This window comes from Panthera uncia, assembly GCF_023721935.1.
Source record: "Panthera uncia isolate 11264 chromosome A1 unlocalized genomic scaffold, Puncia_PCG_1.0 HiC_scaffold_17, whole genome shotgun sequence".
In the NCBI taxonomy this organism is placed as follows: domain Eukaryota; kingdom Metazoa; phylum Chordata; class Mammalia; order Carnivora; family Felidae; genus Panthera; species Panthera uncia.
In genome coordinates this window covers 94,310,991-94,338,710 of record NW_026057577.1, presented here as the reverse complement: position 1 = coordinate 94,338,710, position 27,720 = coordinate 94,310,991, and the positions used below count along the sequence as shown (strand labels likewise).

At 43.9% G+C, this 27,720-nt stretch overlaps 1 protein-coding gene across 2 annotated transcripts in view; it reads right to left on the bottom strand.

Moving 5' to 3' along the window:
• The window catches only part of SLIT3 (slit guidance ligand 3), a 593,416-nt gene that overhangs the window by 540,870 nt on the left and 24,826 nt on the right, over window positions 1–27,720 (bottom strand). For both annotated transcript variants that reach the window (XM_049647813.1, XM_049647814.1), the window contains exons 2-3: window positions 6,811–6,882; window positions 54–125 (exon numbers count right to left, since the gene is read on the bottom strand). In XM_049647813.1, the coding sequence (XP_049503770.1) occupies window positions 54–125; window positions 6,811–6,882 (144 nt within the window). The remainder of the gene's footprint in view (window positions 1–53; window positions 126–6,810; window positions 6,883–27,720) is intronic.

The following is a 27,720-nucleotide window of genomic DNA, read 5'->3' as shown; positions in this document are numbered from 1 at the left end:
AAAAAAAAAAAAAAAAAAAGACTTTTCAAGAAAGGAGGTTGTATTATACTTACAATCGTTCCAGCTGCTTCAGATCCTGGAAGGCGCCTCTCTCGATGACGCTGACCTGGTTGTCTTCCAGATGCCTAGAACCACAGAGACAGCAGTGGTCAAGGACAAGCGGTCTAAGGGGTCTCCATGCTAGGCATCAGGCCCAGCCGGCATGGTCACTCAGCCCCTCCCACAACACTCTGCCCTGCCCCCCGCCCCCCAGCTGGGATCAGTCTGGTGGGACAAGATAATTCACATGCCAGCTTGGTGTCACGGTAACCAGGGTTTCGCCGCCTGCACACTTCTACCTGACAGATTGGTTTCCATGCCTCTATTTTAAGAATGTTCTCAGCAAATGTCCCCCCAAGCACTGCAGGATGTTGCACAGAAAAGGAAGAGGTAAAAGCAGCTTCTTATGAAAACCACACATATATTCAGCATCTCTTCCCTTGGAGCTCCCTCCTCTAAGGATTCAAAAATACTTCATTAAAAAGGGCCTTCTCTGTGCACTGTCTCTGGGTCACCTAGCAGGAAGGGTGACCCTATTGTTGGACAACTGCCCATGCCAGGAACTCTGCTTGCCCAGGGCCTGGCTGTTCCCAACATCTGGGTGATGGTTTTAAAAGCTAGTCCAGCCACGAACTCTGCTGACCTCCAAAGTCCTCCACTAATTAAGTGAGGTTGATTCCTGCATACGCCATATCCTAAGAATTGAGTATACAATGAAATATTTGTTTTCCTAATTAAAAAAAAATGGCAGCCTAAAATGGATTAGCTGAACAGTAGGGAAGGGAAATATGGAGGCTGCACAGTTTCCATCTAGGACTAACCCTGGTCACTGAATGAGACTTAGGAGGATGCATCTGTGATTGGAGGATGTTTGTTTGGAAGGTAGAGTCTAGGGTTCCTCTGGATTAGGCAGGAGGAGGGGTGCCCTGAAGCACCTGAAGGAAAATCAGAAGGACAGAAGGAAACTTTAGGGAAGGTTTGGCCTTCATTTCAAAACAACTGCATCTATGCTAGCCCACCACCTCCAAGGCATTTTATAACCCCTGTACTTCTTGGGCTTAACACTTGGGTCTTTGCATTTAAGTCCATCTTTCCCACTATGCGTAAGGACTAAGAACGTGAGAACGTTTTTTTTTTTGTTTTGTTTTGTTTTTTTTTTTTTTATATTTTTGAGAGAGAGACAGAGCGTGAGCAGGGGAGGGGCAGAGAGAAAGGGAGACACAGAATCCGAAGCAGGCTCCAGGCTCTGGGCTGTAAGCACAGAGCCCAACACAGGGCTCGAACCCACAGACTGTGAGATCATGACCTGAGCTGAAGTCGCATGCTTAACCGACTGAGCCACCCAGGCGGCCCAAGAAGGTGAGAACTTCTGCTCGTCATCATATTCCTAGCCCTAACACAGTCGCCTAGCACAACAGCCACCTAATAAAGGCTTTTGACAAATGAAAAGCTAAAGAGGACTTTGGGCTGCATAACATATTGATTTTATATCAAGGAAAAGTCTAGTCTAGGATGTATGAGGTGTCTGAGACTATCAGAATGATAAGGGTATTTTGTTTGGGTTCAATGACATTCTACATTTTTGTGAGTTTTTTTTTTTTTTACAAATAATTAAAAATCACTATCACATCACATCACATCACATCACATCACATCACATCACAAAAGAAACTCCTTTTGAAAAATCAGCTCCTGCATTTCCAAATACCCACAATTGGTGGGAACTGAGTATGGGGTCAGGCAAGGCACACAGGTTCCTCAGTCTTCCACCGTCCTCACCTACTCCAGTCTGTACATTCATGTTACTCTGCCTCTGGAGGCTGGCCCTCCTTACTTAACAGATATGGACACCATGGAGCAGGGAGGCTAAGAGACTCACCCAAGGAAAAATTATTTGTATACTGGGCAGACTCCCTAACTCCCAGTCTGGTGTGCTTGCCAAATCTGGTGTAAAATCCCTTTCCTGCTTTCTTACCGGCTGATGGCGTGACATTGGGCTATCTAGTCAACCTCTCAGGGACTCTGTTTCATTTGTAAAATTAAAATAAATAAATAAATAAATAAATAAATAAATAAATAAATAAATAAAACCTCACATAAGTCCTTGTCTGAATAAAAATGGAACCGAGTGTATAAATTATCTAGCCCAGGATCTGGAGTACAATTAGAGGCTTAATAAATGTTCTTTTTCTTCCCTTCTCTCCCTCTCCATTTTGCCATATGGCAAGGAGTGCCTTGGAATGCTAACAGACTCACACTAGCACATCTTGCTAACCAGGGAGCTAGTTCAATATTAGTGGCTGGGGGTTTGTTTAGCTGGGTTTTTACTATCAATCAATCCATCACAGAGCTTGTTGTGATTACTTCCCAATAATAACAAGGAGCAACACGATGGGGACCGAGTGTCACATTCTCACTGGGTTTCTGAAGGAGTTTAACTCCAACCTCCTATGATGAATCTTTTAGTTCTGCTTCTTTCAGAAAGGGGGGTAAAAAAAATGCAAATATATCTTTGTTAGATATCTTCCTCTTCTCCACTTTGCTCAGGCTCTGGGCATCTAACTTTTATCACTTCAAGAAGCTTCTCTGACTTCGGCTTCCAGTTGGGTTTAGCCAATGGAAGTCACCAGCAAGAGATGAGAGGGCAGGACAAAAGTGAGACTGAGGGATTTATTGCCACCTCCTTCCCTGCCAAGTCATTTCAGGTTGATTGTGTCCCTCTACCTAAGACCATAGGTCCAATTATCAGGTAGCTCCTACCTTTGTAGGCTTAGATAACCACTTCCTCCCACTGCTCCTTGAGGCCCAGAGGGCTGCTGGGGCTCTTTGTTGTCACTATACCCAGGAAACTGCACCATGTCTCCTTGGTTTCTCTTAACTTTGCCCACACTTTGGTAAATAATTCTTTATTTAGCTCTGAGTGCCATCTTTTTCCTGCTGGCATCCTGACTGGTAAGGTAGCTAGGGTTCCTTTCTAGATCTAATTCCTAGATCTATCAGAGTCCAGCCTAGTACTTGACTTTTAGAGGCTCAATGAATAATCAACATTTGATGAATCAATGAATCAGTGAATGCAGACGTTGTGAACCTTCCATCCAGAATTCTAGGCTGGGATGCAGTTTAGGAGAATGTGCTAATGCCACTGATATCACTCTCATTTTACTGACCAGATGCAGGAGGTCAGGGATCCAGGAAAGGCTGGAAGACCAGAAGGCTGCCCATGGTTTGAGTCTGTTCTGAGTTAAAGACACACAGACTGTGTTCATTTTCAGCTCTTTTGGCACTGTTATTTTTTTAGTTTTAACACTGGATCAGAATCGGAAATCGCCCCTTGTGATGATGGCTGGGTGGATTTTAACTCTTTTATTAACCCCATTTGGGGTAAAGCTGGTTCCCACATTGTGGGCATAGCAGAGTTCTTGCAACAGACTACTAAGAAAGGGAATATAATTGATACCACCAGAAGAGATCCTTCCTTACTCCCACTCTGTGGGACAAAGGATTGTTATGGGCAATTCTTATATCTTCTTGAATGTACTTTATTTGGGGAAAATTGTCTTTCGATGAGACCAAAGTTCCCTAATCTCCATTTTATCTGTTTTTGCCCATTCACCTGCACTGTATTAACAGTTCTGCATGGAAATAGGTGGCAAACTCAAATTATTCAGGACTATTGAGTCTTTTCTGGCTTCACTATAAATTGTAAATAAGAAACAGATATAGGGAATGTGCTAAGGTGTGATGAAAGCTTTTCAAAAAAGATAGTTGTCTAGGTTACTCAGCTGAAAAGAATAGAGTGAGGGAAAATATGGTTTAAATGTCTGGGTATTTTACTGGTGTTAGAAAGCATTTCAGCTATCCCACCTAGCAGATTCTTTCACAGTAATAAAGGGCCACTTGAATGGAATTGTCTTTGAGTTGATAAAGAAGGTAATGAAACACAGTATATTAACAGTGTCTATAAAGCAGGGGAGGGGCAGTGTTTTGGCATTGGTTATCAAAATAAGAAGAATGTGCCAATTAAACAAAAGATAAACTGGAGTCAAAGAAATGCTGTAGACCATACAGAAGATATTAATACGATCTTTTGTGATTATTTTAAACTTTCTTATTTGTAGAGAGCAGATATGGAAATTGGAATTTTTATTAGTCTTCTGATGTAATGGTAACAAAATCAAAGGGTTTTCTTTGCTAACTTGGTTAGAAAATGAAACATTAGGCAAAATTTCTGACTTATATAAAAGGAAATCTCTAACAGATACAGGGGGCGGAAATGGAAACAGAAGTTACATGTTTGTTCTTTAAGCTGTCAAATGACCTGGAATCAGGAGTTTACTACCTCTATCTCTTCAATAAAATTACCCTGAAACTGAGCCATAGAATTCCCTCAACCTGTCCCAATCTCAGTTCTGACCCACATACATCTTGTGAGAGCTGCTGGTCATTTCACAGACATGTGACTCCTCAGGACAAAAGAAAGACTGGGCAGAGGGTGGAGTCTCCCCCTTCTGCTCTCCACCTTCTCTCCCCATCCCCCACCACTCCCACCCAGAGGATGGTGAGAGGAGCGCGAACATGTCACAGACTGGAGAACACATCAAGGGGAAAACATCTGTTATCTGGAGGCCTGACATTCAGATCCTAGTGCCCCCACACACTGGTGTTCAGGGAAACTCACATAAGCAACTTACTCGCACATCAGGGCTGCATTTACAAAATGGGTAGGCTGTTTCTTCTTGGTTTTCTAAAATTTCTATAATGTAAATGGACAGCAGCTCTGCACAGAGGTCAGAAAGAACATGTTCAGGGTTCTGATTTCTCTTCCACATGGTTACCTGCCATGTGAAGCTGGGACAACTAAACCAACTATGCCCCTTATTTCTCCTGGGTAGAGAGGAGTTAATAACCACATAACACAGAGCTTGGTCTGTGAAAGGTACCATATATACATTGGTTGTCATCACCATCATTACTACTATCTACTTCTCTTTTCTAAATTTTTTTTTAAATTAAAAAAATTGTTTTAATGTTTATTTTTGAGACAGAGAGAGAGACAGAGCATGAATGGGGGCAGGGGCACAGAGAGAGGGAGACAGAATCCGAAACAGGCTCCAGGCTCTGGGCTGTCAGCTCAGAGCACAACATGGGGCTCAAACTCAACGACCGTGAGATCGTGACCTGAGTGGAACTTGGACGCTCAACCAACTGAGCCACCCAGGCACCCCAGTACTATCTACTTCTCAATCAGGAAAACAACGTAGCACAAGTAATATTCCACAGGTTGCAGTGAGAATAAATAGACTACATGAAAATGTTAAAACCATAAAGCATTAAATGCACAATTATAAGAGTCAGAAGAACTTATGCCCCCCAAATTCATATGTTGATGTCCTAACCTCCAGGCTATCATAATGTGACCTTATTTGGAGATAAGGTCCTCACTGAGGTAATTCAGTTGAAATTGTAAATAAGTTGAAATTGTGGTTATTAGAGTGGGCTCTAATCTGACTGGTGTCCTTATAAAAACAGAAAATGTAAACCAGAGACCTGCATAGAAGGAAGAAAATGTGAGAGACACAGCAAGAAGACAATTATCTAGAAACCAGGGATTCCCAAGGCCACCAGAAGCTAGAAGGGGGGCCTAGATCAGATCCCCACCCTCTCTCAGCCCTCAAAAGGAAACCAAACCCGCTGACACCTTGGTTTTGGATTTCAGGCCTCAGAAACTGTGAGATGATAAGTTTTGTTGTTTAAGCCACCCAGTGTGTGGTACAGCCTTAGCAAACTAGTATACTAGCCATTCCTCATCTTACACACAAGAAAACTGAAGCCCACAAAGGTACAGTGATTCACCTAAGATCCCATGGGCAGTTAATTCCGATGCAGGACCAGAACCTGGTGCTTCCTGTCCCTACCACAAAATTCATTGTATTACAAAGGGCTATTGGTAAAAAGGAGGTGGCTTCAGATACCAAGACTTTAGCCTCTGCTTCTAGTAGACATTTGCCATCCACAATTCCATAACACAACAAACACCAAGGCAGTGGCCAGATTGCCCAAACGGTGCTCCAGGTCTGGAGCCACACTTATGGGTCAAAATCAACCTCTGAATAAAGTAGGAAAGAGGCTCCAATTGCTCCTCTCCTATACCTCTAAATGTCTGAGACTTGCCAATAGACAAGCCTTTAGGCACATTCTTACCACTGACAGATTTAGGGATGGGTTAAAGTGTTCAATATTTAGCAAGGAAACCTGATATCCTTGCTCCCCTTTTGCACCAATACCCATCCCAAATTTTGCTACCTGTCTATACAGCTGTGGGTGTATAACAAGGGCTCTGACCCTGTCTGACTCTCCCCCTCCCTCCTCTCCTCCTCTCCATTAGGCAACAACATAAATAACTTTTGTTCTGATTGCTCTTTTAATGCACAGGCTGGAGAAGAAATTATAATCTCTATGGAAGAGTAGCATGGTCAGTCAACCTGACATTGCTGTCATCCTAGAAGCTGGGCCTTTTGATTTATTTGTGAATAGCCCTCTGTTTTCCCTGTCACTGGAATTGACTTCTTCCATCGGTCTAGCCTAGCCAACAGCATGGAGACACAGAATGAGATACCTGTGAAAACCTGGGTACACTAATGAAGTGCTTTCTGCTGCAGAATGGTAAGTCCTGTCACCTAGTGCATACGGTGTGATGTCAGGGCAGCAGAACATTTTCACAAGGCCTAAGAGTTGAAAATGAAATGCACTGGAGAGCCATGCGTTACTTACAAGACCCGGAGGTTCTTGAGTCCAGCGAAGTCCATCTTGGTAATCCTGGTAATATTATTTCTGTCCAGGTCACTGCAATGGAGAGCAGATCTAGGTCAGATTTTTGCAGGTTACGTTTATGGTCTATTCAACCCAGACAGTCTTGAAGGAATGCTGCTTGTCAAGGAAAAGGTAATTCCAATGATTAATGTCATCCCCTGAGCATGCCCAACCAACTTAAGGATACTGTATGGAATAAGCCATCCATTATATATGTAGTAGAGCCCTGTTATATTTAGCTTCCTGGCTTCTGTTGCCCCTTCTTTGGGTAACAACTTTTCTTTGGAAGTCCCCTCCCCCAACTCTCAGATCATGTCACATAAGTGAGGCTTGCCCCTCTTCCCAGCTCCAGGCTAGGCTTATAAGCATCTTCACTCCCTCTGACCACAGGAATTGTTTCAGAAATGCGTACATGACTCAAATTTCTAACAGCTCTCTCCCCACTAGGTTTCCAAGCTGTTCAGCACTGCCAAAAGCCAACTTGCCACTATGAAGAGAGAGTTTTCCGGAGTCAAAAGATAAAGAGAGACTGATTCCTGGTGCTATCTTATGAGTATCTGGACCTACCCATGCTGAAGCCAAATACTTCTGTATTTCAAAATCACACGAGCCCGTCTATCCCATATCCCTATTATCTTTAAACAGTTTGAGTTGAATTTTCTACGACTTGAAAACAAAAGAATCTCGACTGACTTTGGTACCTACCTACGTAACTATTTATTTTCCAGCTAGTTTGTAAAGTCCCTGAGGACAAAGATAATATCTCATTTAACTCCATACCCCAATATAGAAAGTATGTGCCTGGCAGAGAGTGGAGGTAATTTTACTAATCTCATACATTAGGTAAAGGCAGCTACATGGATTGCTCCTGCAAAAATGGTCCCAAAGAGAACTTGCCATGGAAGAACTGAAAGCATCATGGTGATATTTGTGTTGGCGAAAAAGGGTACCATCGGTATTAGGACACCAGGGTTAGAGAAAACCAAAGTCAAAAATGAACCTATGAACAAGTTATATATATATATATAAATTACATATATTATATAATATAATATATATATATTATATGTTTACTAAAATTATCTAAGAAGATTAGATGCAAAAATAAATAAACAAGTAAGACCAGGAATAATATGTTACAATTCTTAATAATAGATACTGAGTGATTAATTCCTATCTACTATGCCTTTTTGAGAAACTTTTCAGGTTTTGGCCACACTGTAGTTTCAACAAGGTATTTGTTTTGTTTTGTTTTGTTTTTAAGATTTTTAAAAAATATTTTATTTACTTTTGAAAGAGAAAGAGATGGAGACAGAGCGTGAGTGGGGGAGGGGCAGAGACTGAGGGAGACATAGAATCCAAAGCAGGCTCCAGGCTCTGAGCTATAAGCACAGAGCCCAATGTGGGGCTCAAACTCATGACCGTGAGATCATGAACTGAGCCAAAGTCAGACACCTGACTGACAGAACCACCCAGGCACCAACAAGGTATTTGTAAAATGACTTTGCTCCTTCCTGAACATTCAGGAACTAAGAGGCCATTTTCCCCATGACAGATCCCCACGCACACGCTCACTATTTCTTTGGTTTACCTATCCAGGTCCTAAAGTTGCCATCCATCAGTCATGCCTCAGAGGGACTTGGGAGCTCTACAGCTGCATAAAGGGAATGGAGACACAATCTTCAGATTCTCATACTTGGTATGAGGAGGGATTATTCTCCTGGTATTGAAAATAATATCAAAAATAAAAATCAAGTGAGTCCTTGGGTAACCTCACCTGGGAACCACCTCCCTTCCTCATCCAGTTTTCCACTACCAAAAATAGCAACCAAGTTGTTTCTTAGCCAGCCTGTGATGGAGTGAGGCAGTATACAGTCTTTTCAGATGTAGTGGAGTGCTGGTAAAAGGAAGAGCAAGAATTACACAGGAAAATGAAGAAAGTTGCTCGTGTGAGGGTTAGAAACGAGCACATAGACAGGAATCTCATGCTTATCCTCACTCTAAGTATTCTTCTCACCTCCAGTCTCAGTTGGGACTGATGTTTGGGGACACTGAAAATTGCAGATATGACAATGCATCTCAGGGTTTAATTACCAGGACACAGCATGATATCTTAGCAGCTTGTGCTGGTGGCTATCGCACCAATATTTTCAATTAATATTTATTATGTGAAGGGGCACATAGTGTGCTCTGCTGAAACATTGAGGATTTCAGCAGGGACGGGTCATAGGGTTGCCCCAGGCCCATAGTCCATGTTTGGGAGGCGGAGCTTCAGAAGCAAGCAGCCCTGAGTTTGACTCCCTGCCCTGCCACCTAGTGAGTGACCTACCGGTAGTTCACTTCATCTCTGAGGCTCAGCTATTCCATCCACAGAATGAGGGTAATCACCTCAACCTCCAGAGCTTTTAGGAAGGTCAAATGAGATGATACGTACGCACTGCTTATCCCAGTGCTTATCTGGCACTTGTTAAAGACTCAATCGTGGCAGCTACTGCTACTGTAATTAGTTGAATTGCATCCCTCTTACCTGCACCCCCCCACTTCCACTCTGAAATTTCAGTGCACCAAGAGCTGCTGCCTGCAGCACCTCAAACTCTGTGCCTACAGATGAATCCTGGGATCCCCAAGAGACTATCTTCCTACAGATGAAAGAGGGGTGCATTTTGTGACCAATAAGTGGTAGGATGGCACTACCAGCAGGCCCCTCACGCTGCCTCTCTCTCACATTTCTATGACACCTATTTCCATATCCTTCTGACTGCCAGGGAGGAGGTCAGGGAACACGTTCATGGGCTTTGAAGTGGCACAGGTCAGGGTTCAAATCTCTTCCCCATCCCTCCCACTCCCAGCTGGGTGAGTTTCAGTATTTTACTTAACTTCGCTGAGCCTCCATGCTCTATGTCAGCCCCTCCTACTTGCAACCTTCGAATGGCAAGAAACACAAACTAGACTGCCAGCATGCTTGGCTGAACATAAGAATTCATTAAATGGACACTGAGAAGAGGCTGCAGTACCATATGTGCCCATCGCTCCCCCAGCCCCCCCCCCCCCGTCCCAGTCCAGGCTGCTCTGGAACTTTAGCCAGATTTCTTAGCCTTCAGCTTTGGCCTTTGAGGGAATTAGTATATCTTAGCCTACCTAGCATGAATTCCAAACCAGCTGCAAGCCTGCTCATGAGATGGGAAGCCACTATGGTTCTAGATGAGGGGTAGGGACTTGGGGTGGCAGGAAAACATGTCTGCAAGTTGTTTCTTTGACAAACCTGCCATGGACATGTACAGTCTGTGTCCCTCTCCCTTGAACCTGAGCGGGCCTCATGACTGCTTAGACAAGCCTGGGGTAGGAATGATGTGGAATTTCTGAAGCTGGCTTAAAAGAGGTAAGAAGTGACTGCCTGGCTCTCTTTCAGAGCACTTGCATGAGAGTCCTCAGCTGTCACATTGGAAGACCAGAAGACCTAGAGTCGCCACTGGTTAAGGCCACGTAAGAAGACCAGAAAGAGAATACAGAGAGAGACAGAGAGGTGCTGAAGGAGCCCTGGTGGTTCCACCCTGGCTGTTTGATTCTTTCCAGCCTGGAGGTCAGGCACGTAAGTGCAAACACCTTTGAGATTTTAGCTCCAGCCACCATCTGGGTAGGACTTATGAGAAATCCTGGGCCAGATCACCTAGCTGAAGTACTTTTGAATTCCTGCCCACAGACACTATGAGGAAGAATACTAAAGTGAGTCCTGTGTCTTAAGCCATTAAGTTCTGAAATGAGTCATTTGGCACAATACAGATATAGAAGAGAAAGGAAGAGAAAGACATTTTCTGAATATTTAATTTACCATTAACAATGGAATGCCCTTCAGATAACTCTCAAAGGCATGTCCTTTCTGCCCCTGACTGCCACTCTTGAGATCCTCAGTCCTGTCATATGGTCAAGGATGGATCACAAGGGGCCAAAGATACCCTGTCATCCTAGGAATGAAGTGAGAATTGGCCCTCCTCTCTGGTTCTCAGGAGTAAAGACTGTGTAATTAAGGTTGTCCATCCCACCAAGTGGGCCTTAGGACACCATGAGAATCACCCTGGTGTATTATTAGTAATCACAATAGTGGGTACCATTCATTGAACAGAGCCTGGCAAGCTGTCCACCGAACCATTTTCCCTGTCTGGTACACACAGATAGTGTACATTTGTCAGCTTCTCTGGCAGGTAGGTGCAACCATGTGACTGAGTTCTCACTATTACGTGGGCAGAGGCAATATGTGCTGCCTTCAGGCCTGACCCATAACACTTCTTGCTCAGTCCTCCATGCTCTTTCTCTTCCTTCATCTTGGGCTGAATTCAGTAAATCCAGTGGAGGACTCCAAGACTGGCAGACAGAAAGAACCTGAGTCCCTGAATGACTTCACAGAATAGAGACCCTCCCTCCCCTGTCTCTCCATTTACCCACATAAAACTCATTCAATAAATAATAATTCACATTCATAATACACATTCAATAAATAATTCTTAAGCCTCTGAAATTTGGGGCCTATTCGTTATAGCAGTCTACATGGACAAATGCAGTATCTTTGAGTCAGGAACTTTCCATCTTTTTTTTTCCTTTTTCTTTGCAACAGTTTCTGAAACATAAGTGTTACGATCTTCCTTCAAGATAAAAATACTGAAGATACGAATTAACAAAAGCTGATGTTTTGGGGCCCAAACTCTGCACCAGACACTGTGCTAAAAACTGTATGTTCATTCTCTCTTATCCCAGACAGCAATCATATGTGGTAGGTACTATTATTACCCCATTTTTCACATGAGGAAGCTGAAGCATCCTCTCTTCCAACACCAGTCTAGCTTAGATTTTACCAACAGAGCAACTTGCCATGAGGTCACACAACCAGTAAGGGGCAAAGGCTAGGATGTGAATTTGGGCTCTCTGAATGCAGAAGACAAGTGTTTTTTGTGTTTTTGTTTTGTTTTGTTTTGTTTTGTTTTGTTTTAAATCACATCATGCTGTCCATCTACATCTAGAGTCTAAGCATTTTCTACTGCATCAGGTGAACTTCTGGCAGGAAGAAAAATGAATGAATGAATAAATGAATAAATAAATAGAACAGAGCAGTACAGAGTAGAATTTCCCATCCCATCTTGAAGAAAGCAAAGGGCACTCCTGGTGGTTTGGCTGCTCCCCTCTCCAGCCAACAGAGCCCATTTCCTCTTCTGTCTTCCAGTGAGGTCTGGGCCAGTGGGAGTGCTGAGCCCCTCTGCAAACTCCAGGGGGGAGTGCTATCTTGCTGTTTTTGCCCATGTCTGGTTTCTGCCATGATGCTCATCATCTACCATATTGCCTCCATAAACAGGCATCACCATGGTAATCTCCAGCATTATTTTCCCCCATCCCAATCAGTGAATCACAAACCAATGCTATGAGTCGCAGCTTTGTGGTATTTTCACATCTGCTTGACACCTTGGGTGGGGTAGGGAGGGCAAGGAATTCAGAACAACACTGGAAAAAATGAAACAAAAATGTTCTAGGGCAGACTACTGTCCCTAACTTGGCATATGTATATTCACATCCTTCTTTTGATTCATTCTGCGGCATTCCAGCAAAACATTCTTTTTGCCATGGCACATCTGGGAAGAGGAAGCAGTAAAAACAACCTCCAGTAAAATAGCATAGTGTGGAGAAAAGGGCTTCAACACCAAACCCATAAGATGTAGATTTGAGTCCCCTCTTCCTTCTTAGCTGTGTGAATTTGGGAACATCACTTAAATCTGCTGAACCCCAGTTGTTGGTATTGTTGTTGAGACTTTTATAAAATATGACCAAGAACGCCAGCTCTAAGGCTCAAGAGATAAACTGTGTGAGGAAACACTTTCTAAACAGCATTTGGGGTGGTTAATTTTTCACTCATAGCCAATAACTTGTTGGAAGAGGATGCAGAGGTAGAAGTTAGGACTGGTGTCAAAAAAAGATGTTTCTATGTGATGGTACAATGTACAGAGTTAGAGAACATACCATCAGTTCAGATAAGACCATCTGCCCCTGCACAACAAGTATCTACAGAGTGCTGCTTTCTGGGTTTCAGGAAAGAAGATCTCAGTATAAGGTGAACTTGGAAGGGTTACCTCACAATGAATTAATTCCCTCTTACAGGAGTATATAAGCAGAGATTAGTAGTTAACTCACGCCAGACATGATGTACTTGTGATGGGTAGGAAACTGGACAACATAACGTATAAAGTCTTAATAATTTTGTGATCTATAACTCTTGTGTTTTGGGGGCCCAGAACCAAGTGGCCTTAAAAAATATGGCTTAGACCTTGCCCTCAGCTTAGAGTCTCGTTGAGGAGATGAACTGAGACTTGCAAGCTACTTAGAGAACAATGTAAGAATATGCAAAATTTAGATGTTAAGAGATGTGGTTTAGATTCCATGGAGAGTGAACAATCAAAGATTTGAGATTGCTGTGAGAACAGGAGCTCAGAAGACCTGGAGCAGATGGGAAGCAAGTGCATTGTGATGGGGTGGTGACAGCAAGGGCCATGATAGGAATCACAGAGAAGTGGAGTGTCTGAGGACAAGGAAAACAAGCTTCTGAACAAGCCTTCAGACGGTGTGATGCATTCACATTCCAGATCCCAAAGCCGAATCTGGGGATTAGGAAAGTGGTAAGGGGGGGGGGGGCAGAATTAAGATGTCTTGTGGTCCAGCCTGACCCCTTGTTTACCACTAGCAAAGAACAGGTTCCAACCAAACCAGAATAACTTAGTGGAGGGGCTCTGACCTCAGTTTCAATTATTCACTCTCTACCCTAGGAAACTAACCTGATTGGACCACATTACAGGGCTGGCTCTTGTGTCTTATTTCGCTTTGAGTTGAGCAGCAGATAGAGGAAGGGAACAGAGTGAGGACAGTGTATTTATTCTCCTGCTTCCCTCCCTGAGAGGTCATCCAGGTTAGCTACTATCTCCACCAAATGTCACGGTTCCTCTTCATGACTGACCTCTTCCTGGTTCCAGAACATTTTGCCTCCTCTCATCTCTTCTGGCTCAGGGGCGGTAACAGCCCTACTGCTTCTAGTCCTGGTTCCCTGAGCCACACCCAGTTTCTGAAATAGTCCCTTTATAAATCAACCTTTCTGGAATAATTCTAATTTGAGTTTTTCTACCGGTTTTCTTTTTCTGACTGATATGATACATCATTCATTCATTCATTCATTCAATAAACTGTCTTAACCCTTAAGTTTCAGCTACTATGTTAAATGTTGAGATGCAGGTGTAAACAAGACTGGTATGGTCTCTGACCTTAAGCAACTCAGAGTTTAGTAGGAAAAATAGATAGGATCAATTACCACAGGCTGTGCGAAACAGTCTACACTAAGTGTTGATTAACTCTGTCTGTAAAGGGCCAGATAGTAAATAATTTAGGTTTTTCCAGCCATATTTATTATCACAACTATTCAACTCAGTTGTGTAGCATGAAAGCAGCCATAGACAATACACAAACTAATGGGTATGGCTGTGCTCCAGTAAAACTTTATTTACAAAACAGGCTGAAGGCCAGGTTTGGTCTGGAAGCTACAGTTTACAGACTCCTGTTCTATACTGTGCCAGAGGTATAAACAAAAGCTTATGGGAGAGTATAGAAAAATCATGTTTTAAGGGTCAGGAAGAGCTTCCAGGAAAAGGTAATGTTTTAATCGAGACTTCAAGGATGAGTTGGCCATGGCCAGGTTGGCTGGCATAGGACTATGTGAGAGGGAGGAAAAGGATTCTAGGTAAAGGAAAGAGCACGTATAAAAGCCTAGAGGCATTACCTGAGGATAACTGCAAGCAGATTTGTTGGGCTGTTAAAGCATGTTACAGGAGAAAGCAGGACATTCCTTCTCTCCATCTTTCCTTCCTTCTTCCCTCCATTTGTTCCTTCCTTCCTTCCTCCATCCCTCGATCCCTCTTTCTGTCCTTCCCTTCATCCTTCTTTTATTCCTACAATAGGCCTTTATTACACACCTACTTTGGACCTGGTACTGTACTTATGACTAGGGATAGTGTGTTCAACAACAACAAAAATAGTTCCCTTCTGGGAACTTTATTCTCTTAGTAATCATGGCAGATAGACTATAGGGTAGGTTACATGATCCCTGTCTCCTAGTACTAGCACCCTTATGTAATCCCTTCTCCTTGAGCAAAGCAGGACCTACTTATTTGCTTCTCACCAATATAACACGGCAAAGTGACAGGATGTCACTTCTGTGATTATATTACATACAAGTATAATGCCCATCTTGCTAGGGGACCTTTACTCTTATTACCTGTGATCAGCAAGTGGCCATATTAGGGAAGCCCATATGACAAGGAACTAAGGGAAGTCCCCACAAAAGAACCAAGGAGGAACTGAGGACAACCACCAAGAGTCTGAAGTCTTCAATCTAACAGACTGCAATTCTGCTAACAACATAAAGAGCTTAGAAGTGGTTCCATCCCAGTTCAGCCTTCAGATGAGACCACATTCCCCAACTAACAGCTTTGTGGGATCTTGAAGCAGAAGCCTCTGGTGAACTGTAAGGTGATAAACAGGAGTTGTTTCAAGCGACCAAGTCTGTGGTAAGACTGTTACACAGCAACAGAAAACTAACACAGGGGGCCACAGGCAACCACGAATAAACGACAGAACTACAGGTTACAAAAAATAAATATCCGAAAATCATTTCAGGGTGAGGCTAAGAGAATGAAAGTAAGCATGAGAGGAAGTGAAGGCTCTAGCAAGGGTGGTGGGAGGGGCCTCTCTTTGGTAGAGACATTTGGCCTGAGACCTGAAGGGAAAGGAGGAGCCAGGTGAAGGGAGAGGCCTAAGGGAGAGATTTCCAAATACAGGAACAGAATCACAACGGCCCTGAGTAGAGCAAGCATTTGGAGGGTCTAAGCAACAGAAAGGTCAGGTGACTGGAGCAGAATGGGAGTGAGTGGAGCAGATACCAAATGGGGTCACAGAGGCAGGGGGCACCCAGGCTGTGGAGCATCCATGGGGCAGCCTGCATGCTTTCAGCACTCAGAACCACAGAAGAGGTCAAGCAGGGAAGCAACTGGTTTAACAGCCCTCGGCTCTTTCCCCTGACATTAAACCTACCCCCACAACCAGATTTGTGTCCCCAAGATGCCAATGTCTCTCACAGTGCAGCAGCACTGCAGCCAGGTGGGCATCATGGCTATCCTCAGCCTGTCACGTTTAATTCTTTCTTCTTTCAGTCCACAAACCTTTACTGAACATCTTACAGATCTGGGACTCTGTGAGGCACTCTATCAACACATACGTCCCCGCTATCTGCTGGCCTCGAAAGCCCTCAACATCCTTTCTCCCTCCAAATCCTACCACTATGTCTACTCAAAAGATATGTTGAAGTCCTAACTGCCAATACCTGTAAATGTGACCTTATCTGGAAATAGGGTCTTTGCAGATGGAGTTAGTTTCAAATGAAGCCATTAGGGTGGCCCCAATCCAATATGCCTAGAGTCTTCACAAGACAACAGGACAAACACAGGGAGGACAGGAACAAACACCAGAGGCAGGAGCTGGAGTGAGGCAGCCGCAGGTCAGTGGATGCCAAGGACCACCAAGGACCAGAAGCTAGGAAGAGGCAAGGAAGGATCCCCCCGCTATACACTTCAGAGTGAGCACGGCCATACCGATTCCTTGATTTTGGACTCTTAGCCCCCAGAAGTGTGACAGAATGTGTTTCTGTTGATTTAAGCCACTCAGTTTGTGGTACTTTGGTTTGGCCACCTCGGGAAACATATGGCTTCTCTTCAGGCTTTGCAAGGCCCCCCCAAGCCTCTTCTCTGCAGCTTTCCCAGCCTCTCCATCCCACACTGACTCTCCCTTCTCTGAACTTCTGAACTTCTGCATCATTTAGCCTCTGCACAATCCATTTTGGCCTTTCATCACATTTCCTTCCACCTCGTGTGTGCTGCCTGTTTCCTGTGTGTTTGTCTCGTCTCCCAAAGGACTGTGATGCTCTGTGGGAGCCAAAACCACATATCACACTCTGCTCACTTCCTCCCAGACACCTTGGATGAAGTGAGGTCCCTTGGAGACACTCAGAGAAATGTACACTAGCGTTCTCTGGATGCTGGGGTGAAGAGTTTTGTTGTTTTTTTCCTTAAATATTTTACATTTTGCCTCTTAGGACTGCCAATGTTTTCTGCAATAAATATGTATTACTCACGCACCCTTCCCTCTCTCCCCCGCAAAATGTTGGAAAAAGTGGCCTGGCTGAAATAGGACTTTTCTCATGGCTAAAGTGACCAGCAGAGCTAAAGCCATCGAAGACCTGGAAATCTGGCCGTACTTTGATAAGCCCAAGGGCAGTTCTTAGAATCTGCTCAGATGGCCCTATGCTTATATGTGTCTTTCTTTCTTTGCTTTCTCTCCCCAGCCATCCATTCATCTTTCATGATAGAGGAGAGGAAACAGTATGTGTTCAAGAACCATCAAATCACCACCCCATTAGGTCATACGTGGCCACATTTCACTGTGGATCACCCTCACAGAGCTTCCCCTTCATGCTACCCGCCCCCCCCCCAACCTGTACAACAGAGACATTACTGATTTATTTTCTGACTTTTTCACTTCATCCTCATCAGTTACATAACTACATACAAGTTTAAAAACACATACACGCATTCGGGAGAGAAATGACTGAATTTGATTTAAAAAACTGGCTTCACACTACCTCAGTTGTTTGGGAACTAAGCCTCCCTGGGCTGAATTTCTGACTTGGCAACACTCTCGCATATATAATTTTACACCTGCAGAAGTTTGCAGCCAGTGCTATACAGACAGCTACCTGCAGGGAGGAGAGGAGCCAGAGAGAGGGGCAACCTGGATGGTTGGATGTGGGGGTGGTGAGGGCCCTACAAGGAGGACGGGCAAGCATGGGTCTCTGCTCTTCCTCTCCCTGCAGCAGGAGGGCTCCCGGCTGGCCCCTGTCTTGCTCTGTTCAGCTTCATGCTCCAGCAGGAAAGGGCATACAGGGGGCATATCTAGCTCTTTGCTGGAGGCAGTAGAGTAGAACTTGTAAACTGGTAGCCCATGGGCCAATTCTGGCCTGCAGACATGTTTAGTCTGGCCCTTGATATACTTTTAACATTTATTAATTAATTGCCAATTTGGAAGCATTTCACATACAAATCTGGAATTCTAGATTGTCTCCAAAAAATCAGGTGATCTGACCCACTGGGCTCTCATGGCCACCGGAAACTATAGCTAAGAGGCAAGTGCCCATTTTGGATAAGGTATGGACTCTCATTCATCTGCTTCCTCACTTATGCCACCTGCTTGGCCCTTACAGGCACTGCAGTTTGAGATCCTTCTCCCTGCTCCAGAGCATAATGCTTAAGGAAGCAGGCACTAGAATCAGACAGCCTGGGCTCAAATTTTACCAGACAGTGGTAATGATTTTAGGCAAACTCATCCCTAAGTTTCTGTTTTCTCGTCTGTAAAATGGGTATAATAACAGTGCCTATTTCCTAGGATGTTGTGAGGATTAAATGAGATGAGAAAGTGATTTAGCAAAGGACCGGTCATCTAGTAAATACCCAATATGTAAACATTGTCATTAATTTGTTGATTATTATTCGTACAAAACATGAGCACAGGAAGATGGAGAATAGGTTAGTGAGACCTCAGTGCTGAACTAAACTCAAAGGCACGCATACTCCAATCCACAGCTCTCTTCCCAGATCTTCCTAGTCCACTCAAGCACACCCTTCAATAAAACATCCAGAGGGATTATCTCTCCCTTCATGACACACCCCAGGGCATCCCAGTCCTGACTCTCAGAAACAAACAAAAGAATAAATCCTTCCCCAATTCTTCCTACAATGACATATGACAATTTCTTTCTTTCTGAGCAGTAACCTCCAGGTAATGACTACATGTCCAGAAATCTCAAACCTTCCAAATTCTTCCCAGAAGGCCCATTCTTAAAACCCCTCTCTACCCTATAGAGGAGGGCATCTGTGAAAGGCTCCACAAATCGCTGGAAATTATGAAACAGAAATCTCAGAAGAGATTGGGATCAGCCTTTGAAAATGTGGCAAGAAATGTAAGGCACATGATATGGCAGGAACAATGCTATGTGTTCACCAAACAATTCTGTTTTCCTCCTAGGTAAACAGCAAGATTAAATTTCTGGGCACCCCTTATATCTAGGTGGGACCACCTGACTGATTTCTGATTGAAGAAATGTGGATGAAAGTGATACAAGCCATTTCCAGGCAAGGCTATAAAACATCCTTCACATTATACTCTCTTCCCTTCTCTTGTCTTCTTTGACATGTGTAGGCCATGTCTCAAAAATGATAGTGTCCTGTGATGGAAGGAACCTGGGTTCCTGAGTGACAAGATGGTCACAGCCTACTACCAAGACCAACTACACTAGACTCTGATATAAGAAAGTAATACAATATTATAGTGTTTTGCCACTGCTAATCTGGATTTGTTTCTGCAGCATAGTCTTGTCCGTACTGACTGATACACATGGGCGTTTGGCAGAGTGGGAAAGAAAGGCCTAAGAAGCTAAGTATCCATGATTTTTCTCTGTGCTCTGTTTCTAATCCATAGCATGATTTTGGAAAAGCTACCTGCCCCCAACCTTTGAAAGGAGGAAAATAAACTGGTTGATCCCCAGGGTCAGAATCTCACTGACCCTGAATTCTCACCCATGAAAATTCTCACAGGCTTTGGACTCCATTAACACACATTACCTTAAATTATGTTTTTAAGAAGGCCACCTAAGTTCTAGTCAACAGAGGTAGGAAAGCTGCAGCCAGCCCACATTAGAGTCTAAATAAATATTTGTGGAGTAATTATTATGCAAGAGCCAATGTGTGCTGGGTGTTGACCATGTACTAAGCACTATTCTAAGTACTTCACATTCAGTGCCTCTTGTAATCCTTACAACCAGCCTTCAAGGCTGGTGCTATTATTAGTCCCATTTTATGAATGAACAAATGGAGGCACAGAGAGATTATGACCCTTATCTATGATTACAAGCTGGTAAGTACACCAAGGGCATTTATATTCAGACAGTTAGAGGTCAGTGCCTGAGAACTTAGCAATCAATCAACTTGCAAAAAATAGAGTCCTGAGGGGTGAAAGGCAAAATGAAATGGTCTGATCAGAGAGTTTCCTTAACATACCCACAATTTTAGCTAAACCAGTAAACTCCAACTTTTTGGGAGTTGGGGCTGTATCTTACTTATGTTTGAATCTCCAGGGTCCTGCACAATGTCTGACATATAAAAAGCACAAATAAACATTTGTTGAATGGCTGAGTGATCTGAACCTAGCTCTTTATTGACATTTTTAACTGAGTTACATTTGTCTTTCATTGACAATGACTTGTGATCCAAATTCAGTATCAGTATTTCATTTGTACCAGTAAATCTGATCACCAGTTAGAACTAGAGTGATCATATAATTTCTCATCCAAACTTGAATGCTTTTGTGAATCAAAGGAGATGCCATTAATGATTATTTCAGGCAAAGAGGCAGAAATTAGGACTGTTCTAAGCAATTCAGCACAAGTGGTCATCCTAGCTACAGTCACAAAAACCCACAACAGAGGTGAGTGACAAAGGAAGTACTCCCAAGGGGCCTGACTGTTCACAATGTCCTTGTTCTTAAGGAATGTCCCTTCTTGTCCACTTGGGCGGCAAACACTTCAAAGCTTATACCATTTGCAGGACATGTCATGGTTAAGTGTCATTCTCCAAATGATGCACATCTCCTAACCCAACAGCCATAGAGCACACACACTATTAACTTTTAATATAGGTGCAGTAATCACTTTAAGAAAACAGGAAGGAGCAGCCCCAGGAATGCAATGATTGCTACAGGAATATAAACATGGATTGCATTGGAACAGACTACATACTTTGTATAAACACTAATAAAGTGAGTTCAGGCTGAGCTGTGACTTTAAAGGAAATTCTTCCCCATAAACATGTCCTGCCATGCCCTAATAACTCTTTAATTTGATGCACATTTGGGAAGGATGATGCGAAGTAATCACAGAATAATGTTAAGGTCTGTTGCGAAGGAGGAGGGGGTGGAATGTGATGCAACTTGGAGCTAACACCATCTACCAGAGAGTTGGCTCCATTGCTCATTTCACACATGGAGGGAATTTGCCGAGTGACATGCAGGAAATCAGAGACAGGTCTTTGCAGGTTCAGCACAAGAAGATTCTGGGTGTCATCTGATGGTTCCATTAGAGGACTCTTGGCCAGTCCATTTCTGGCCTGCTTTCTCTTGCTGGAGACAGCAAAAGTGGCTTCTACTTGTATGTGGACTCTCTACTTCCTAGAACAAGGCTCTTCAAATCTCAACTAGACTATAAGCTCCTTGAGAGCAGAGAATACTTCTCACCTATCTGGAATCACCCATCAGGCTGACATGGCCCCGTACCCCTGCAAGAAAGCAGAACGGCACAGAGCTGAAGCTGTACCATCAGGGATCACGACACAGTATAACTGTGTGGTTGGGGCAAGCCGCTCTGCTCATGTGAGGATGGGGTTAATAGCACCTACTGAACCTTAGCAGGCTTTCAAGATGATAAAATATTCAAGATAAAGGGCCTGATAAATTAAAAGAGTTGTACAAATGTTGGAAAGTATAACTGCTGGAAAGCATAATAATAATAATAAACAATAATAATAATAGTTTGGCATGTGTTGATTTATCACTATGTGTCAGGTACTGTTCATCTCCTTTGAGTTCCCACAGAAATTCTAAGAGGTGGGTACTATTATTGGCCCTGTTTTACAGAAAACTGAGCTCCCTAGAGGTTATGCAACATTCCCCAGTTCGCACATCTAAGTATTATCCACGAAGTAATGATTTTGGAAGGCAGGCTAGATTGTCAGGGCTCCCTGCTCTCTGCTCTCCTACATCACAAGGAATTGAAGGAATTAAACGAATTATATCTGTCTACTTTACCATGAACAACCAGAGGGCAAGGGTTGTGTGGGAGTCTCCTGTACATCTCCAGGATCCAGCAAAGAATGGGAAAATTAAGGCTTTTGGATCAAATGACTAGCTCCTCCCTCACCCAGCCACTCTTACTTGTGTACCAACTCTTGGCATCCATAACCAAAAGCATCATTGTGCTTCTCTGCTCTCAGCAAGACAAGAGGCTTCAGCCTTGTGCCCTGGCTGCCTTGAAATGTAGCCCAAAGAGCTCATCTATCTAGGCAGGTTCTCCACACCACCCACTGCCCCCCCCCATACCCCACATACACACCAGGCTCATCTCAAGTACCATGCCTTTGCTCAGGCAAGTCTCCCATTTGTAATGCCTTCTCCCATGGACTAAAATGAATGTAGCTAACAGGAAGCTTGGCTGAGGAATAAGGACCTTCTTTAATAGTGTGCTAAAGAAGAAGAGCTAGAAAGGAAGAGGATACCTTTATAGTACACCAGCGGGGCAGTGATGGACCCACCAACCCCAGTCAGGTGGGAGCCACTTTCCTGCATCTGGCACCAATAAAATGCCTAGGGACAAGAGCTAGGTTGGGAGAGAGAAGGGCTCATCTGATTCTCCAACCAGTCCTGCATGTCCAGACCCAAAGAGGCAAATATCCCTTTCATCATTCATGAAACCATATCTTGCTTATTATGACAATTTTTAAAACTTCTCTGATGATTCCTTTGAGAATCCAATTTGTTTCCTTTGTAAAGAGGAAACAATTCTCTTCTCAGTTTGGGAGGTGGGGGACATTCCATTTATCTTCAGGGGAAAATCTGTTTCCTATTACGAATCACATTCTGTAGGTCTATTTGCGAAGAATAAATCTCTACACTTCATGCAGAAAAAAAAAAAAATTCTCTTTTCGCTGTTCTACAAAAATCCCTGAAGGGAGGCTCCTGCCGTCTTCTAGCAATTGTGACAAAGACTGGATTTCCATCCCTTGCTTTGAGTAAAGGGAACTTTTTACTCATTTTCCGAAAATCAGTATCCCAGAATCATCTAGTATACCTCAGAGAGCCTACTATGCAGTAATTCGTTCAATCAGCATTTATGGGTGGAAACTGAGGGTCAGGATCAAGAGAGATCCTGGGAAGCCATGGATTAAAATAAATACATAACCTTCCAAATCCCTGTACTCTGGGATGGAGGTCAGCAAGCTATGGCCCACAGGCCAAATCAAGCCCACTGCCTGTTTTTGTATGGCCCATGAACTAAGAATGGCTTCTATATTTTTAAATGGTTGAAAAATCAAAAGAAGAATAATATTTCACGACACATAAAAATATATGAAATTCAAATTTCAGTACCCATAAATACAGTTTTTCTGGAACACAGCCACACTCATCTGTTTATAGACTGTCTGTGGCTGCTTTCGTGCTACACGGGCAGAGTTGAGTAGCTGCTATTGAGACTGGTACCAAGGGCCTAAATATGTACTTTACAGAGAATTTTTGCTGACCCCTGATCTAGGAGCTTACAAAGTCTGGCAGGTTTGAAAACAAGGAAATATCAGTGTTATAACTGAATGTGTCTCCCCCAAATTCTTCTGTTAAAGTCCTAATCCCCAGTGTGATGATGTTTGGAGGGGGTGCCTTGGAAGGTAATTATGTTTAGATGAGGTCGTGAGAGTAGAGCCCCATGAGGAGATGAGTGCCCTTATAAGAAGAGGAAGAGACATCAGACCACTCTCTTCCACATGTGAGGAAGAGAGAAGGCAGCCATACCCAAGCCAGGAAGACAGCTTTCACCAGAACTCAATCGTGTTTGTACCCCGATTTCAGATTTTCAGCCTCCACAACTATGGGAAATAAAAGTCTGTTGTTTAAGCCATCCTGTCTATGGCATTTTGTTATAGCATCCTGAGCTAAGACAGGCAGCATTCACAATAACCAGAAGAATAAAAACCACAATATTAACATGGAGGGTGATGCATAATGCTTAAGTATGGGCACCAGGGTTGGACTGAAGCTTATTCTGCACCGTGGCTGACTTAGCATCATGATGCAGGGAGTTATTTAAATTCTCTGTGCCTCCATTTCTCTATCTGTAAAATGGAGACAATTGCAATGTCCTCTTCATGGGTTGGGAATTAATCTAGTGTATGCATATCAAGAGGACAGGACAATGCCCAGCCCATAAATGCTCAACATCCCTTTACTCTTATTATCACCACTCCTGCTGCTTGCACAACTTCAGGAGATGCTGTTCAAGAGCATACAGTGAGAATGGCACCCCTGAAGGACATAATGTGCATAGTTACCCAGGAGTTCAGCAATATGGTGGCTCTGATTACAGCTAATATTACAATGATGCCTGCACAGAGTTTTGAAGAAAGAGGGGAGCAGACACACCATTCCAAATGGAGTAGGTGGTTGCCATGTATTTTTATTGCCATGTCATTCACTTTTCCATTATGAAAACAGACTCAAGAAGACAGTATTAAATGAACTGTGGGGGACTCCAGCCCAGACCCCCAACTTCTATGCCTGTCTTTCGCTCTGCCCACAGTCTCTGCCCAGTCATTCCAGGGTGGGTCTCCAATGCCCACTCCTACGATTACACCTTGCTCCTGGTCCCCCAAACTCTCAGGCTGTGGACTATTTTAAGCCCAAATTAAAGACTCCTCTTTCCTGAATGGTTGCAATTTCAGTCTGTGGTTTGTTCACTCTGACGTGGCTTGGGGCCATGGTGTTGGTGTGTGGGGCACTGCAAAGGGGTAAATTGTTTTAGGAAGGAGGCAAGGGGCTTTGCAGAAACCATTTCACTGCAGCACACTCACTGTGGAAAATACAAGCACATGGATGAACAAATAAAAAGAGAACAACAGTGGGAGAGTCCCATATATCTGGAGAACAATGCTAAAAATAGCTCCATGTCAGAAGTGAGCAAGCACTAGAAGCTATGTAGTGCTTCAAACCCCAGAGAAAGGGACTTGCCATTCAAATTCCATAAACACAAGTGACTTGTTTCTTCACAAGCCTCTTGCTGGAAGGACATTTGAGGCTCTGACCTTTGAAGGCCTCGTGATCCACAGAAACCTTGCCATTGACCCTAGTACTGCAGAGTAGAGCTCAGGAAACTGAGACCACAGGAAAAGCCTCTGGGGCTTCCCCCTGGGAAATCTGGGTCCATAGTTCAGTGATGGATAAATGAACACAGTGCTGGGTAAGGTAGGCAGGTGAGGAAGAAGGAGACCAGAAGGAAACTGGGTGGGAGCAGGACAGAAATCTACCAAGCTCTCCTAAGTCTACGTTGAAGGAAACATGGGTAAGTGTGCTCAGGATCCCTCTCTGTTCCTTCCTCTGTCCTTTGCTTCTCATGTTCCTAAGGGAACATAAAGGGAGAGTGAGGGCAGAGTCATTGCAATTTCTTCCCTATCATGTTTGCAGTCTTATTAGATGTTTCCACCAGACCAATTCCTGATTCCTGATTCCTGGTCAATTCCTGATTTGGCCAGTTGCATTCTGGAAGCTTTCACAGATGCTCAATGTAGACTCCCTAAGCAGCAACTGTGGGTGCAGCTGGCCCCAAAAGACAACACCTCCAGAATCATGAGTCCATTCTGGAATTTAGGTTTCTAGACCTGCACATAGACATGAGGGAGCCTGCAGTCTTTTGGCTGAGTACTCCCCACCCTAAGTGGCTAGAAGTGGGTGTCACATTGGCTCCCCACCATTGAATCCCACTGTACAGACCCTGTTTTGTTTGCTTGGAAAACAAGGGTTTTTAAATAATGAGTTTTTGCTGAGCGTGTGGTCCCCCGTTCACGTATGCCCTTATGAGCCCCCATCATTCCCTATGTCTTCACAGGCAGCCCAATTCACCCATTTATATTATCTATCTGGCTCAAGTACGTGATTAGATTTGATTCCAGACTTTATCCTGACTAAATGCTTTCCCACTAGTGTAACCAAGTCTCAGGAACTAGTCCTTGCTCCAGGGCCCAGCACAGTGCCTGCCTTACCTAATACAACCACTCAGACAACAGTGGGTGATTTGTATGTACTAACGTGATTGTGTCTCTCACACACAGCTTCTGAGAGGATATGACAAGAGAGAAGAGAAGGGAAGAATTACTCACCCAACCATCTCTCTGGGATACTTGATGCTACAGGTCCACTGAACCACACCCCAAATGCCCAGGGACAAATTGGTGGAGATGGCTGTAGGTGAGCCAAGTCTTAGCTCCAATAAAATTGAGAACAGCTGGCACTTCTGAATACCCTAGTCCCTGGGGGCCTGGGCTGAGTGCACACTGGTAACCGCTAGCCCTTTCCCCCTTTTCTTCTTGTCATGCTTAATTACACCAGGATTATGCTGAGTCAAGCAACCTGTTAGGGTGGGGGCCCAGGCATGACCTTTCCCATTGCTCTCAGCCAGCTCCTGGGTCTCAAGTAGCCGGGTGCATTTCCACTGAGAAACCTAAGAATAAGCTCAGCACTGATGTGCATGATGCCAAATACTAAGCCCCACACCTCAGCCCCTGGGAGGACAGCCCCTTCTGATTTGAGAGTGAACAAAAGGGCCTTGCAAAAGCCACACCACCTGCATTCAGCCTTGAAACAGAGCCTCCTTGGCCACGGAATGTGGCAACCAACAGTCAGCTAAAGGCAGCCATGGGAGACAGAGGCAGGCCTGCTCAGCACTCTCAAGTACCCTCTGGCTTTGCCAGGGTTTTACCCAAGGCTTGACTTCTAGTTCCTGTACCCTTATTCTAGCGTCAGAGAGGATCACTCTGTGCCACTCCAGGAGCGCATAGCCCTGCACTTCTCTACACACATGTGCACTCATATTCACATACATGCACAACCTTCTACAAATGCTCAAGAGAAATTTATGCCACCAAGTGCTCTAGATCAGGGTTCCCATTCTTGGATGCACAGTAGAATCACCAAGGGATCTATACAAAACTTGCTGCCCAGGCCACACTGAGAACAATGAAATCAGAATCTCCAGGGGTAGGTATCAGTCATCAATATTATTTTAAAGCCCCCCAGGTGATTCCAATGTGTAGCTAATGTTAAGAATCATTGCCCTGGGTAAACCAAAAACCCTGGAAAATTCCATCCTCCAAACTACACTTTGAGGCTGAGCTCCCAAGCTGGAACTGTGCTCAAGATATGAGGGAAACCTGAGGTTTTTGGTCACAAAGCCACAGAGATTGAGGATATTCATTCAACAGGCACTACTGAGCACCAACTATATACTGGGACCTCTTCTAGGTATCTAGAGATTGTCTCAAGAGCTATACGTGCAGAGTTCAAGTGGCTTGTAAATTCGGTCTTAGCAAGGCTGGTCTCTGAATCAACCAACCGACCAACTGACATTTACCTAACACCCAGTGTGTGCGAGGCTGGCTCTGTAAAAGATGCTATGAAATATCAGGTGAAATTCCTTTTTTTTTTTTTTTAAGAAGGTGAAATTTCTGACCCCCAGGAGTTTAAATCCTACATGGCAAAGCCTATTTGCACATGGAGAAATAAAAACATGGTATATGAAGGAGAAATGAATATGTGATCAAACAATTCAAAATGACAAAGACACATCAAGCATCTACTTTGTGCCAGGTACTGTAATGCAAGGAGAACAACAAAGATAGGATCCTTGTCCTCAAAGAGCTTGGACTAGAACAGTGGTTCCCAAAGTGGGGTCACCCAGCCAGGAGCATCAGCATCACCTGGGAACCTATTATTCGAAATGCACATTCTTCAGCCTCATTCCAACCTCCTAGATCAGAACTTCTGGAGGTGAGGCCCATCAGTCTGTGTTTAAACAAGCCCATGGGATATCTGAGTGGCTCAGTCGGTTGAGCGTCTGACTTTGGCTCAGGTCATGATGTCGCGGTTCATGAGTTC